The sequence below is a fragment of the Oncorhynchus masou genome, chromosome 8, assembly GCF_036934945.1.
Source record: "Oncorhynchus masou masou isolate Uvic2021 chromosome 8, UVic_Omas_1.1, whole genome shotgun sequence".
Classification (NCBI taxonomy): domain Eukaryota; kingdom Metazoa; phylum Chordata; class Actinopteri; order Salmoniformes; family Salmonidae; genus Oncorhynchus; species Oncorhynchus masou.
Window position 1 is genome coordinate 6,995,355 of NC_088219.1, and position 16,682 is coordinate 7,012,036.

The following is a 16,682-nucleotide window of genomic DNA, read 5'->3' on the forward strand; positions in this document are numbered from 1 at the left end:
TTGCTCTCTCTGTCTCTGTCTGTCTGTTTGTCTCTGCTCTCCCTCTCTCTCCCCCTCTCTCTGGTCTCTCTGTTTCCCTCCACTCGGTCTCTCTCCCTCCTCTCTCTCTCTCTCTTGCTCTCTCTGTCTCTGTCTGTCTGTTTGTCTCTCTCGCTCTCCCCCATTCTCTGCCTGTCTGTCTCTTTCACTGTCGATCTCTCTCTTTTTCTCTCTCTCCACCTTTCTCTGTCTCTCCCTTTCTCTGTCTTGTCTGTCTGTCTCTCTGTCTGTCCCCTCCCCCTCTCAGTGCTTCCCCCAGTGTTGGTCCCTCGCCACAGTGAGTTTAACCCCCAGCACAGTCTACTGGCTAAATTCCGGAATGCCTCGCTCCACAACGAGCCCCTGATGCCCCAGAACGCTACATACCCGGACTCCTTCCCTCCTCTCCCTTGCGCCTCCTTTTCCTCCACCTCCTCATCCTCTCTCACCCAGTCCCCCACCTCCGCCAGCTACCCCAACTCTCCCAGCAGCTCAGCCGAACCTACCAGCCCCTACCACATCACAGGTACACCTACTAAATGCATACATATACTTAATACTACAAAACTACTACTGCAGTCCTATAGCCGTCCCATACCACATTATAGGTAGAAATGCGATGACTGTATTGCTTTAGGCTGCTATTATCTCTATTGAGTTTATTACTGCAATGTAGCCCAAATGCCAGCAGGTGGCGATATTGAGTCGTTTCCATCTTACCATGCAAATGGCCGGGAATGCACTCGTATCCCCCTTGTACCGGTACAAATGTATTGCCGACTGCAAAGTGTTTGGACGGTAAGATGGAGCCATCAATACCCGATCAATACCAGATCAATATTTGGGCTAATGTCAATGACACAAGTACTACTACTAATATTGTAATACAGTACTACTACTGGTAGTGTAATACAGTACTACTACTGGTAGTGTAATACAGTACTACTACTGGTAGTGTAATACAGTACTACTACTGATAGTGTAATACAGTACTAGTACTAATATTGTAATACAGTACTACTACTAATATTGTAATACAGTACTACTACTGGTAGTGTAATACAGTACTACTACTGGTAGTGTAATACAGTACTAGTACTAATATTGTAATACAGTACTACTACTGGTAGTGTAATACAGTACTACTACTGGTAGTGTAATACAGTACTACTACTGGTAGTGTAATACAGTACTACTACTGGTAGTGTAATACAGTACTACTACTAATATTGTAATACAGTACTACTACTGGTAGTGTAATACAGTACTACTACTGGTAGTGTAATACAGTACTACTACTGGTAGTGTAATACAGTACTACTACTGGTAGTGTAATACAGTACTACTACTGGTAGTGTAATACAGTACTACTACTGGTAGTGTAATACAGTACTACTACTGGTAGTGTAATACAGGACCATTTCAGTAATCATCATAATAAAGATCAACCTGTTTTTTTCATTTCAATAGTCGTTTGTCCTATTAGTATAATCCTTTTGTAGCTATGTATATATTTATTTACTTTTGATGTGTAATTTTTCTTCCTCCCCCTTCTGTCCCCCTCCGCCCCCCCGTTCCCTTCCGCCCCCCCTCTGTTCCTCTACTCCCTCCATGTTCCCCTCCGTCTCCCTCTACCCCCCCGCTGTTCCCTTCTTCCCAGCAGAGACTCCACCTCCCCCCTATAGCATGATGGAGACAGTCCCAACTGAGGATGTCAAGCCTGGAGACTCCACACACAAGCTCACCTTCTCAGCTCCGCATATAGGTAAAAAAAAACACACAAAAAATGAATCCTAGCATTTGTCTTTTCCTACTAATACTGGCTCTGCTGATATCGTCTGTATTGAGGAAACATGTACTTACTATGACTGTGAAATGTGGTTGTCCCACCGAGTGCCTTCGGAAAGTATTCAGACCCCTTGACTTTTTCCACATTTTGTTACGTTACAGCCTTATTCTAAAATTGATTCAATTGTTTTTTTTTCCCTAATAATTATAGACACAATACCTCATAATGACAAAGCATAAACAGGTTTTTAGGCAATTTTGCAAATGTATTAAAAAAAAATAAAAAATAAAAAATATCACATTTACATAGGTATTCAGACCCTTTACTCAGTACTTTGTTGAATCACATTTGGCAGTGATTACAGCCTTGAGTCTTCTTGGGTATGTCGCTACAAGCTTGGCACACCTGTATTTGGGGAGTTTCTCCCATTCTTCTCTGCAGATCCTCTCAAGCTCTGTCAGGTTGGATGGGGAGTATCGCTGCACAGCTATTTTCAGGTCCCTCCAGAGATGTTCGATCGGGTTCAAGTCCGGGCTCTGACTGGGCCACTCAAAGACATTCAGAGACTTGTCCCAAAGCCACTCCTGTGTTGTCTTAGCTGTGTACTTAGGGTCGTTGTCCTGCTGGTAAAGGTAAACCTTCGCCCCAATCTGAGGTCTTGAGCGCTCAGGAGCAGGTTTTCATCAAGGATCTCTCTGTACTTTGCTCCGTTCATCTTTCCCTCGACCCTGACTAGTCTCCCAGTCCTTGCTGCTGAAAAACATCCCCACAGCATGATGCTGCCACCACCATGCTTCTCCGTAGGGATGGTGCCAGGTTTCCTCCAGAAGTGAAGTATGGTATTCAGGCCAAAGAGTTGAATCTTGTTTCCTTGAGTCCTTTAGGTGCCTTTTGGCAAACTCCAAGCGGGCTGTCATGTGTCTTTTACTGAGGAGTGGCATCCATCTGGCCACCCTACCATAAAGGCCTGATTGGTGGAGTGCTGCAGAGATGGTTGTCCTTTTGGAAGGTTCTCCCATCTCCACAGAGCTCTGTCACAGTGACCATCGGGTTCTTGGTCACCTCCTTGACCAAGGTCCTTCTCCCCCGATAGCTCAGTTTGGCTGGGCATCCAGCTCTAGGAAGAGTCTTGTTGGTTATAAACTTCTTCCATTTAGGAATCATGGAGGCCACTTTGTTCTTGGGGACCTTCAATGCTGCAGAATTGTTTTGGTACCCTTCCCCAGATCTGTGCCTCAACACAATCCTATCTTGGAGCTCTACGGACAATTCCTTCAACCTCAAGGCTTGGTTTTTGCTCTGACACGCACTGTCAACTGTGGGACCTTATATAGACAGGGGTGTGCCTTTCCAAATAATGTCCAGTCAATTAAAAATACCACAGGTGGACTCCAATCAAGTAGTAGGAACATTTCAAGGATGATCAATGGAAACAGGATGCACCTGAGCTCAATTTCGAGTCATAGCAAAGGGTCTGAATACCTGTTTCAGTCAGCATGCTTCAGTCAGCATGCTTCAGTTCGGCAGGCTTCAGTCAGCATGCTTCAGTTCGGCTGCCGAACCGAACAAGTGTACTCGCATACTCCCTTAAAAGACATTCCCTTGAAAAACGAGAAGAAACGCGGCAATAGTACTGCTTGTCCATCTTGAGACGCCGTAGCCAGTATACACTTCCTAGTCATAATTAATCAACGATAACTCAAGAAATATGTCGTTCATTTGGACGGTTTTTTTGTTGCCGTGGAGATCTTAGTCACGCAATTGTACATCTAACTAAGAGATTTGGTGCATCATTTGTCAACTGTTTGGTCCTGGAAGCATGTGAACACCTTAACCCTCTCCTCTCTGTATAGATCTGCGGCCTGTGTGTTATGAGGAGCCAGAGTACTGGTGTTCAGTGGCGTACTACGAGCTGAATAACCGTGTTGGAGAGACGTTCCACGCCTCGTCCCGTAGCGTCCTGGTGGACGGCTTCACCGACCCCTCCAACAACAAGAACCGCTTCTGTCTCGGCCTGTTGTCTAACGTCAACCGCAACTCAACCATCGAACACACACGCAGGCACATAGGAAAAGGTGAGAAGGCACACGCAGAGGCGGAGAGCACACACACACACACACACGCACATACAGAGGCACACAGGCAAAGGAACATACTGAAAATGACCCATTTTAAATCAATTGTTCATTCATTATGAGTTTGTTTCACAATGTAAACAACTAGACATCTGCCACTGTGCCTCCCTAATGGAACTCAATTCCTTATATAGTGTATTCCTTTTGACCCAGAGACCTCTGGGAGCCATAGGAAGCCATTTGAAGCCATAGGAAGCCATTTGAAGCCATAGGAAGCCATTTGAAGCCATATGGAGCCATATGAAGTGATAGGAAACCATTTGAAGCCATAGGGAGCCAGTTGAAGCCATAGGGAGCCATTTGAAGCCATAGGGAGCCAGTTGAAGCCATAGGAAGCGATATGGAGCCATTTGCAGCCATAGGGAGCCATAGGAAGTCATAGGGATCCATAGGAAGCGATATTGAGCCATTTGAAGCCATATGGAGCCATTTGAAGCCATAGGAAGCCATTTGGGATGCAGACATAGTAAAATGTCTTCTTCTTTTATTAAAGAGAGTTCAGTAACAGAGGAAAAGTCCTGCTGGTCTCTCACTTAGTCTGGCGACAAACCATGTACCATGGCTGTTGTAGGTCTCTCTCTGTGTGTGTGTGTGTGTGTGTGTGTGTGTGTGTGTGTGTGTGTGTGTGTGTGTGTGTGTGTGTGTGTGTGTGTGTGTGTGTGTGTGTGTGTGTGTGTGTGTGTGTGTGTGTGTGTGTGTGTGTGTGTGTGTGTGTGTCCAGATGACCTGGGACAGCCTGGCCTTTTGGCTTTGCTCATGGTGTCAGATCATAGTTGCCGTGCCAACATTGGATGAAGATAAAGCGTTGCCATGGGCTGCTGTCAAAAACATGTGTGTGTGGTGTTGGGAACTGGGAGAGGTTGGAGGGGTGGGAGAGGAGCCAAGTTCTGGCCTCCTCCCACATCCCTCAGTCCCCCTATTACACACACACAAACACACACACACACACACACACAGGGGATCAGACACAAGTGAAATGAATCTATCCAGACACGGCTGGTTTATAAGGAGACCATTACCGCTCTGTCTTGGCAAGGGATGAAACACTCAGCTAGGTGTGTCATGATAGCTAGTTTTAGAGACATTACACTGGAATGATAGTGTCATGATAGCTAGCTTTGGAGACATTACACTGGAATGATAGTGTCACGATAGCTAGCTTTGGAGACATTACACTGGAATGATAGTATCACGATAGCTAGCTTTGGAGACATTACACTGAGAAACTCTGCTAGGAACCAGGGAGTGAACCATAAATATAGTCAGTTTTCAAAGACGCAAACTGCTATTGTAGGCTACTGCTAGAAAATAATGATATTATTGGAGTGATTTTATCTTCTACTTTTTCATGTCTCTCCGTACGGCCTCTTCTCTGCCAAGACGATAGCAGATAGCAATGAGCTCAAGGATTTGAACCCTTCTGGCTCTCTCTCCCTCCTCCAGGTGTCCATCTCTACTACGTGGGTGGTGAGGTGTACGCCGAGTGTCTGAGTGACAGCAGTATCTTCGTCCAGACTCCTAACTCTCCTCTCTCTCTCTCTCTCTCCCTCCTTCCCCCTCCAGGTGTCCATCTCTACTACGTGGGTGGTGAGGTGTACGCCGAGTGTCTGCGTGACAGCAGTATCTTCGTCCAGACTCCTAACTCTCCTCTCTCTCTCTCTCTCTCCCTCCTTCCCCCTCCAGGTGTCCATCTCTACTACGTGGGTGGTGAGGTGTACGCCGAGTGTCTGCGTGACAGCAGTATCTTCGTCCAGACTCCTAACTCTCCTCTCTCTCTCTCTCTCTCTCCCTCCTCCAGGTGTCCATCTCTACTACGTGGGTGGTGAGGTGTACGCCGAGTGTCTGAGTGACAGCAGTATCTTCGTCCAGACTCCTAACTCTCCTCTCTCTCTCTCTCTCTCCCTCCTTCCCCCTCCAGGTGTCCATCTCTACTACGTGGGTGGTGAGGTGTACGCCGAGTGTCTGCGTGACAGCAGTATCTTCGTCCAGACTCCTAACTCTCCTCTCTCTCTCTCTCTCTCTCTCTCCCTCCTTCCCCCTCCAGGTGTCCATCTCTACTACGTGGGTGGTGAGGTGTACGCCGAGTGTCTGAGTGACAGCAGTATCTTCGTCCAGACTCCTAACTCTCCTCTCTCTCTCTCTCTCTCTCTCTCCCTCCTTCCCCCTCCAGGTGTCCATCTCTACTACGTGGGTGGTGAGGTGTACGCCGAGTGTCTGAGTGACAGCAGTATCTTCGTCCAGACTCCTAACTCTCCTCTCTCTCTCTCTCTCTCTCCCCCTCTCTCTCCCTCCTTCCCCCTCCAGGTGTCCATCTCTACTACGTGGGTGGTGAGGTGTACGCCGAGTGTCTGAGTGACAGTAGTATCTTCGTCCAGAGTCGTAACTGTAACTATCAGCATGGTTTCCATGCCACCACCGTGTGTAAGATCCCCAGCGGCTGTAGTCTGAAGATCTTCAACAACCAGCTGTTCGCCGAGCTCCTCTCTCAGTCCGTCAACCACGGCTTCGAGGTGGTCTACGAACTCACCAAGATGTGTACTATACGCATGAGCTTTGTCAAGGTAACTGGGGTCAGGGGTTAGAGGTCAGATGGTGAAGGGTCAGGTATTAGAGGGCGGGGTTAGAGGGCGGGGGTGAAGGGTCAGGTGTTAAGAGGGTGGGGTTTTGAGAGAGTCTGCATGGGCAGTGAATGTAGCACTGAAACTCACATTTAAACAGATGTCTGTGAGCGAAGAGAGGAGAACTGAGATGTCTACGTTGTTTCCACGGTAAACCAACACCAAGTTATTCTGATACTTGGCTCTGTAGAAACTACATTGTTTAGGAGCTTCAAGAAATAATGATGTAATAGTTAACAGCCTACAAACTTCAGATGGCATTCAATATCTTTTTTTATGTTTGCCAAATATTTCTAAATGGTTTTATGATTTTTACAAATTTGAAAGAAGTCATTATGTTGAAAGCGTTGTTTCCACGGTAACTCAACACCATGTTGTTCTGATATTTGGCTCCTGCCTGGAGTGAGAGTGTTCCAAGACCACTACACACACACATATTGGTCACGGTCGTATCTTGTTACACACACGTACACCAACACACACATATTGGTCACGGTCGTATCTGGTCACACACACACACCCGTGCATGCACGTATATACGCAAATGTGTACACAAGATTCTCAAGTTGCCACACATACACACACAAAAGTCATAATCACTACGCACCAAACAGAAGAAAACGTACAGGGGGGACTACAGGGAGGACTACAGGGAGGACTACAGGGAGGGACTAGGAGGAACTACAGGGAGGGACTAGGAGGAACTACAGGGAGGGACTACAGGGGGGGACTACAGGGAGGGACTACAGGGAGGACTACAGGGAGAATCACTACGCACCAAACAGAAGAAAACGTACAGGGGGCGACAGGGGGGACTACAGGGGGACTACAGGGAGGACTACAGGGAGGGACTACAGGGAGGAACTACAGGGAGGGACTACAGGGAGGGACTACAGGGAGGAACTACAGGGAGGAACTACAGGGAGGGACTACAGGGAGGGACTACAAGGAGGACTACAGGGGGGAACTACAGGGGGGACTACAGGGAGGAACTACAGGGAGGGACTACAGGGAGGATTACAGGGAGGGACTACAGGGAGGGACTACAGGGAGAATCACTACGCACCAAACAGAAGAAAACGTACAGGGGGACTACAGGGGGGACTACAGGGAGGACTACAGGGAGGGACTACAGGGAGGAACTACAGGGAGGAACTACAGGGAGGGACTACAGGGAGGAACTACAGGGAGGGACTACAGGGAGGGACTACAGGGAGGGACTAGGAGGAACTACAGGGAGGGACTACAGGGAGGGACTACAGGGAGGGACTACAGGGAGGAACTACAGGGAGGAACTACAGGGAGGGACTACAGGGAGGGACTACAGGGAGGGACTAGGAGGAACTACAGGGAGGAACTACAGGGGGGAACTACAGGGAGGGACTACAGGGAGGAACTACAGGGAGGAACTACAGGGAGGGACTACAGGGAGGGACTAGGAGGAACTACAGGGAGGAACTACAGGGAGGAACTACAGGGAGGGACCTCAGGGAGGAACTACAGGGAGGACTACAGGGGGGAACTACAGGGAGGGACTACAGGGAGGAACTACAGGGGGGACTACAGGGAGGAACTACAGGGAGGAACTACAGGGAGGGACTACAGGGAGGAACTACAGGGAGGGACTACAGGGAGGAACTACAGGGAGGAACTACAGGGGGGGACTACAGGGAGGAACTACAGGGGGGAACTACAGGGAGGGACTACAGGGAGGATTACAGGGAGGAACTACAGGGGGGGACTACAGGGAGGAACTACAGGGAGGAACTACAGGGAGGGACTACAGGGAGGATTACAGGGAGGAACTACAGGGGGGGACTAGGAGGAACTACAGGGAGGACTACAGGGAGGAACTACAGGGAGGGACTACAGGGAGGAACTACAGGGAGGAACTACAGGGAGGGACTACAGGGAGGAACTACAGGGAGGAACTACAGGGGGGAACTACAGGGGGGAACTACAGGGAGGGACTGCAGGGGGGAACTACAGGGGGAACTACAGGGAGGGACTACAGGGAGGGACTACAGGGGGAACTACAGGGAGGAACTACAAGAGGGGAACTAAAGGGAGGGACTACAGGGGGGGACTAAAGGGAGGGACTACAGGGAGGGACTAGGAGGAACTACAGGGAGGGACTACAGGGAGGGACAACCTGAACTAGTTCAATAAGGAACTTTTTTCGTTTTCTGTTGCCAAACCCTTTTGCGATGTTTTGCTACAATGTGCACTAATCTATACGACCCATCTGGGCCACATTCAATTGGCAAACGTTATTGAATGTTGCACATAGAATTTCCATGAATAGAGCAGATGTGATACTTTGTCTGAGAGGCATGTTTGTTCTACATAACATATTTATATACGAACTTTCCAAAAACGTCCGGTTGAACACGTCTCTGAAAACGTTGTGTTTACTTCCTCTTCTTCTGTGCAGGGCTGGGGTGCAGAGTACCACCGTCAGGATGTCACCAGCACCCCCTGCTGGATAGAGGTGCACCTGCACGGCCCTCTGCAGTGGCTGGACAAAGTCCTCACACAGATGGGCTCTCCTCATAACCCCATCTCCTCCGTGTCCTAACACACACACACACACACACACACACACACAGATGTGGTCTGTCCTAAAACACACACACACATATCCTCTGTATCCTGACACACACACACATCTTAATGGATCTATGCTTATCTCGACTGACGCTATTGAAATAGCAGCCTTTTCTTCCTGACAGGAATCAACCGTCATTTAACATTACGAATGTTATTTAAGTTGATGACATTCAATCAATCAATCATACGTAAGTTACTGTAGCTTTCAGTTAGTCAATGTACAATGTGTCCGTGATGCAGATACCTATTGTAATTGTTTTAGCTACTCTGCTGTCTAGTTTTACTGTAAGGGACAGTTTCGGCGCTATCCAGTGTCAACCGACATCGCAATACCCGTGTCATTGTGTTTTGTTTCTTTTGGTGATGTCAGAGGTGTTTAACTGTGATGGGAGCTGTCGGAAAACGAAATAACCCATCTTTAATAAATCCCACCTGCCTTAGTAGTTCAGAACGAGAAAAATGTAGGCTAATAGTTGGAATAATAAAAACGCTCAAATGAAGCAAAGGGTTTTTATATCAGCCTATCGAGACGTAGACTACAACACCCAGTGTTCCATCTTGTAACACAGCTTCGTGACGTCATTACTAATGCAACGAGACATAGACTACAACACCCAGTGTTCCATCTTGTAACACAGCTTCGTGACGTCATTACTAATGCAACGAGACATAGACTACAACACCCAGTGTTCCAACTTGTAACACAGCTTCGTGACGTCATTACTAATGCAACGAGACATAGACTACAACACCCAGTGTTCCATCTTGTAACACAGCTTCGTGACGTCATTACTAATGCAACGAGACATAGACTACAACACCCAGTGTTCCATCTTGTAACACAGCTTCGTGACGTCATTACTAATGCAACGAGACATAGACTACAACACCCAGTGTTCCATCTTGTAACACAGCTTCGTGACGTCATTACTAATGCAACGAGACATAGACTACAACACCCAGTGTTCCAACTTGTAACACGGCTTCGTGACGTCATTACTAATGCAACGAGACATAGACTACAACACCCAGTGTTCCATCTTGTAACACAGCTTCGTGACGTCATTACTAATGCAACGAGACATAGACTACAACACCCAGTGTTCCATCTTGTAACACAGCTTCGTGACGTCATTACTAATGCAACGAGACATAGACTACAACACCCAGTGTTCCATCTTGTAACACAGCTTCGTGACGTCATTACTAATGCAACGAGACATAGACTACAACACCCAGTGTTCCATCTTGTAACACAGCTTCGTGACGTCATTACTAATGCAACGAGACATAGACTACAACACCCAGTGTTCCATCTTGTAACACGGCTTCGTGACGTCATTACTAATGCAACGAGACATAGACTACAACACCCAGTGTTCCAACTTGTAACACGGCTTCGTGACGTCATTACTAATGCAACGAGACATAGACTACAACACCCAGTGTTCCATCTTGTAACACAGCTTCGTGACGTCATTACTAATGCAACGAGACATAGACTACAACACCCAGTGTTCCATCTTGTAACACAGCTTCGTGACGTCATTACTAATGCAACGAGACATAGACTACAACACCCAGTGTTCCATCTTGTAACACAGCTTCGTGACGTCATTACTAATGCAACGAGACATAGACTACAACACCCAGTGTTCCATCTTGTAACACAGCTTCGTGACGTCATTACTAATGCAACGAGACATAGACTACAACACCCAGTGTTCCATCTTGTAACACAGCTTCGTGACGTCATTACTAATGCAACGAGACATAGACGACAACACCCAGTGTTCCATCTTGTAACACAGCTTCGTGACGTCATTACTAATGCAATGAGACATAGACTACAACACCCAGTGTTCCATCTTGTAACACAGCTTCGTGACGTCATTACTAATGCAACGAGACATAGACTACAACACCCAGTGTTCCATCTTGTAACACAGCTTCGTGACGTCATTACTAATGCAACGAGACATAGACTACAACACCCAGTGTTCCATCTTGTAACACAGCTTCGTGACGTCATTACTAATGCAACGAGACATAGACTACAACACCCAGTGTTCCATCTTGTAACACAGCTTCGTGACGTCATTACTAATGCAACGAGACATAGACTACAACACCCAGTGTTCCATCTTGTAACACGGCTTCGTGACGTCATTACTAATGCAACGAGACATAGACTACAACACCCAGTGTTCCAACTTGTAACACGGCTTCGTGACGTCATTACTAATGCAACGAGACACAGACTACAACACCCAGTGTTCCATCTTGTAACACAGCTTCGTGACGTCATTACTAATGCAACGAGACATAGACTACAACACCCAGTGTTCCATCTTGTAACACAGCTTCGTGACGTCATTACTAATGCAACGAGACATAGACTACAACACCCAGTGTTCCAACTTGTAACACAGCTTCGTGACGTCATTACTAATGCAACGAAACATAGACTACAACACCCAGTGTTCCAACTTGTAACACAGCTTCGTGACGTCATTACTAATGCAACGAGACATAGACTACAACACCCAGTGTTCCATCTTGTAACACAGCTTCGTGACGTCATTACTAATGCAACGAGACATAGACTACAACACCCAGTGTTCCATCTTGTAACACAGCTTCGTGACGTCATTACTAATGCAACGAGACATAGACTACAACACCCAGTGTTCCAACTTGTAACACAGCTTCGTGACGTCATTACTAATGCAACGAGACATAGACTACAACACCCAGTGTTCCATCTTGTAACACAGCTTCGTGACGTCATTACTAATGCAACGAGACATAGACTACAACACCCAGTGTTCCAACTTGTAACACAGCTTCGTGACGTCATTACTAATGCAACGAGACATAGACTACAACACCCAGTGTTCCATCTTGTAACACAGCTTCGTGACGTCATTACTAATGCAACGAGACATAGACTACAACACCCAGTGTTCCAACTTGTAACACAGCTTCGTGACGTCATTACTAATGCAACGAGACATAGACTACAACACCCAGTGTTCCAACTTGTAACACAGCTTCGTGACGTCATTACTAATGCAACGAGACATAGACTACAACACCCAGTGTTCCATCTTGTAACACAGCTTCATGACGTCATTACTAATGCAACGAGACATAGACTACAACACCCAGTGTTCCATCTTGTAACACAGCTTCGTGACGTCATTACTAATGCAACGAGACATAGACTACAACACCCAGTGTTCCATCTTGTAACACAGCTTTGTGACGTCATTACTAATGCAACGAGACATAGACTACAACACCCAGTGTTCCATCTTGTAACACAGCTTCGTGACGTCATTACTAATGCAACGAGACATAGACTACAACACCCAGTGTTCCAACTTGTAACACAGCTTCGTGACGTCATTACTAATGCAACGAGACATAGACTACAACACCCAGTGTTCCAACTTGTAACACAGCTTCGTGACGTCATTACTAATGCAACGAGACATAGACTACAACACCCAGTGTTCCATCTTGTAACACAGCTTCGTGACGTCATTACTAATGCAACGAGACATAGACTACAACACCCAGTTTTCCAACTTGTAACACAGCTTCGTGACGTCATTACTAATGCAACGAGACATAGACTACAACACCCAGTGTTCCATCTTGTAACACAGCTTCGTGACGTCATTACTAATGCAACGAGACATAGACTACAACACCCAGTGTTCCATCTTGTAACACAGCTTTGTGACGTCATTACTAATGCAACGAGACATAGACTACAACACCCAGTGTTCCATCTTGTAACACAGCCGTGACGTCATTACTAATGCAACGAGACATAGACTACAACACCCAGTGTTCCAACTTGTAACACAGCTTCGTGACGTCATTACTAATGCAACGAGACATAGACTACAACACCCAGTGTTCCAACTTGTAACACAGCTTCGTGCGTCATTACTAATGCAACGAGACATAGACTACAACACCCAGTGTTCCATCTTGTAACACAGCTTCGTGACGTCATTACTAATGCAACGAGACATAGACTACAACACCCAGTTTTCCAACTTGTAACACAGCTTCGTGACGTCGTTACTAATGCAACGAGACATAGACTACAACACCCAGTGTTCCATCTTGTAACACAGCTTCGTGACGTCATTACTAATGCAACGAGACATAGACTACAACACCCAGTGTTCCATCTTGTAACACAGCTTTGTGACGTCATTACTAATGCAACGAGACATAGACTACAACACCCAGTGTTCCATCTTGTAACACAGCTTCGTGACGTCATTACTAATGCAACGAGACATAGACTACAACACCCAGTGTTCCATCTTGTAACACAGCTTCGTGACGTCATTACTAATGCAACGAGACATAGACTACAACACCCAGTGTTCCAACTTGTAACACAGCTTCGTGACGTCATTACTAATGCAACGAGACATAGACTACAACACCCAGTGTTCCATCTTGTAACACAGCTTCGTGACGTCATTACTAATGCAACGAGACATAGACTACAACACCCAGTGTTCCATCTTGTAACACAGCTTTGTGACGTCATTACTAATGCAACGAGACATAGACTACAACACCCAGTGTTCCATCTTGTAACACAGCGTGACGTCATTACTAATGCAACGAGACATAGACTACAACACCCAGTGTTCCATCTTGTAACACAGCTTTGTGACGTCATTACTAATGCAACGAGACATAGACTACAACACCCAGTGTTCCAACTTGTAACACAGCTTCGTGACGTCATTACTAATGCAACGAGACATAGACTACAACACCCAGTGTTCCATCTTGTAACATAGCTTCGTGCGTCATTACTAATGCAACGAGACATAGACTACAACACCCAGTGTTCCAACTTGTAACACAGCCGTGACGTCATTACTAATAGACATAGACTACAACACCCAGTGTTCCATCTTGTAACACAGCTTCGTGACGTCATTACTAATGCAACGAGACATAGACTACAACACCCAGTGTTCCATCTTGTAACACAGCTTCGTGACGTCATTACTAATGCAACGAGACATAGACTACAACACCCAGTGTTCCATCTTGTAACACAGCTTCGTGACGTCATTACTAATGCAACGAGACATAGACTACAACACCCAGTGTTCCAACTTGTAACACAGCTTCGTGACGTCATTACTAATGCAACGAGACATAGACTACAACACCCAGTGTTCCATCTTGTAACACAGCTTCGTGACGTCATTACTAATGCAACGAGACATAGACTACAACACCCAGTGTTCCAACTTGTAACACAGCTTGTGACGTCATTACTAATGCAACGAGACATAGACTACAACACCCAGTGTTCCATCTTGTAACACAGCTTCGTGACGTCATTACTAATGCAACGAGACATAGACTACAACACCCAGTGTTCCATCTTGTAACACAGCTTCGTGGACGTCATTACTAATGCAACGAGACATAGACTACAACACCCAGTGTTCCATCTTGTTTTGACGTCATTACTAATGCAACGAGACATAGACTACAACACCCAGTGTTCCAACTTGTAACACAGCTTCGTGACGTCATTACTAATGCAACGAGACATAGACTACAACACCCAGTGTTCCATCTTGTAACACAGCTTCGTGACGTCATTACTAATGCAACGAGACATAGACTACAACACCCAGTGTTCCATCTTGTAACACAGCTTCGTGACGTCATTACTAATGCAACGAGACACATCCAATGGTAATGTCCTGCACAGGTACAACACCGGGAGCCCTTTGCTGCGTTGGCAGCTCCAACGCGGTACACCTCTCCCACAACGCCGAAACAAAAAACAATGATGCTGCTAGGCAGTTGTGGGTTAAGGCAGAATTGATTGAATCGAGCCCTTCAGTGTCATATGGTTTCAACTATCATTCAATCACCTTTCTGTTTACTGTAATCTACAGATACTGTATTCAACCACACATAGCTCTTGTTTAAATAACCCTTTAACTCACTCAAAGACAGTGGTGTGTGCCCCCTATTCCCTATATAGTGCACTACGTTAGACCAGAGCCCTATTCCCTATATAGTGCACTACATTAGACTAGAGCCCTATTCCCTATATAGTGCACTACTTTAGACCAGAGCCCTATTCCCTATATAGTGCACTACTTTAGACCAGAGCCCTATTCCCTATATAGTGCACTACATTAGACTAGAGCCCTATTCCCTATATAGAGCACTACTTTAGACCAGAGCCCTATTCCCTATATAGTGCACTACTTTAGACCAGAGCCCTATTCCCTATATAGTGCACTACTTTAGACCAGAGCCCTATGGGACCCTATTCCCTACATAGTGCACTACTTTAGACCAGAGCCCTATGGCATCCTATTCCCTACATAGTGCACTACTTTAGACCAGAGCCCTATGGCACCCTATTCCCTACATAGTGCACTACTTTAGACCAGAGCCCTATGGGACCCTATTCCCTACATAGTGCACTACTTTAGACCAGAGCCCTATGGGACCCTATTCCCTATATAGTGCAGTAGGGTACCGTTTGAGATCAAAGGAAACATTACAGTAGTTACTAATAGAGACGTATATGTCTGTATAATATGGTGTTTTACGTGTTGGAAACATTATAAACATGTATTTACTGTTTCTGACGGCCTTTCTGATTATGTCATTAAATCTTTCTTTTTTTGAATTGAAAGGATTTTGTTTTGTACTATATTTACGATACATGAAGTAGTTGTGTGTAGTATATTTACGATACATGAAGTAGTTTTGTGTACTATATTTACGATACATGAAGTAGTTGTGTGTAGTATATTTACAATACATGAAGTAGTTGTGTGTAGTATATTTACGATACATAAAGTAGTTTTGTGTAGTATATTTACGATACATGAAGTAGTTGTGTCTAGTATATTTACGATACATGAAGTAGTTGTGTGTAGTATATTTACAATACATGAAGTAGTTGTGTGTAGTATATTTACAATACATGAAGTAGTTGTGTGTAGTATATTTACAATACATGAAGTAGTTGTGTGTAGTATATTTACAATACATGAAGTAGTTGTGTGTAGTATATTTACAATACATGAAGTAGTTGTGTGTAGTATATTTACAATACATGAAGTAGTTGTGTGTAGTATATTTACGATACATGAAGTAGTTTTATGTAGTATATTTACGATACATTAAGGAACTGTGCACATAAACACATGACATCTGTAATAGCATTCTCGGTGAATAAAGCCGGGATTCAATCTGATTACACGATGTAGCTCACTTAACATTTAATTAATGGTAACTTCCGATTTGACATACCCACCGATCTCCGCCAACAGTGAAATATTGCTTTTAAAGAGGTGCAACCGTAGTCTAATTGTGCAATTGGATTGAATCCTACCTAAATGTATTTATTCAGAGAAAGCTATACTAGATGTTGCACTAGTGCTTCTGAAAAAGCATAGTTCACGAAACAAACTCGACACG

The 16,682-nt window shown here is 45.5% G+C and overlaps 1 protein-coding gene across 1 annotated transcript in view; it reads left to right on the forward strand.

Annotated features, from left to right (window-relative positions):
* smad9 (SMAD family member 9) overlaps nt 1–9,960 on the forward strand; it is a 23,913-nt gene extending 13,953 nt beyond the window's left edge. The window contains exons 4-8 of the mRNA XM_064971376.1: nt 287–544; nt 1,679–1,783; nt 3,661–3,882; nt 6,247–6,503; nt 8,995–9,960. Coding sequence (XP_064827448.1) covers nt 287–544; nt 1,679–1,783; nt 3,661–3,882; nt 6,247–6,503; nt 8,995–9,138 — 986 coding nt within the window. The 3' untranslated portion in view covers nt 9,139–9,960. The remainder of the gene's footprint in view (nt 1–286; nt 545–1,678; nt 1,784–3,660; nt 3,883–6,246; nt 6,504–8,994) is intronic.
* The last annotated feature ends 6,722 nt before the right edge of the window (nt 9,961–16,682 follow it).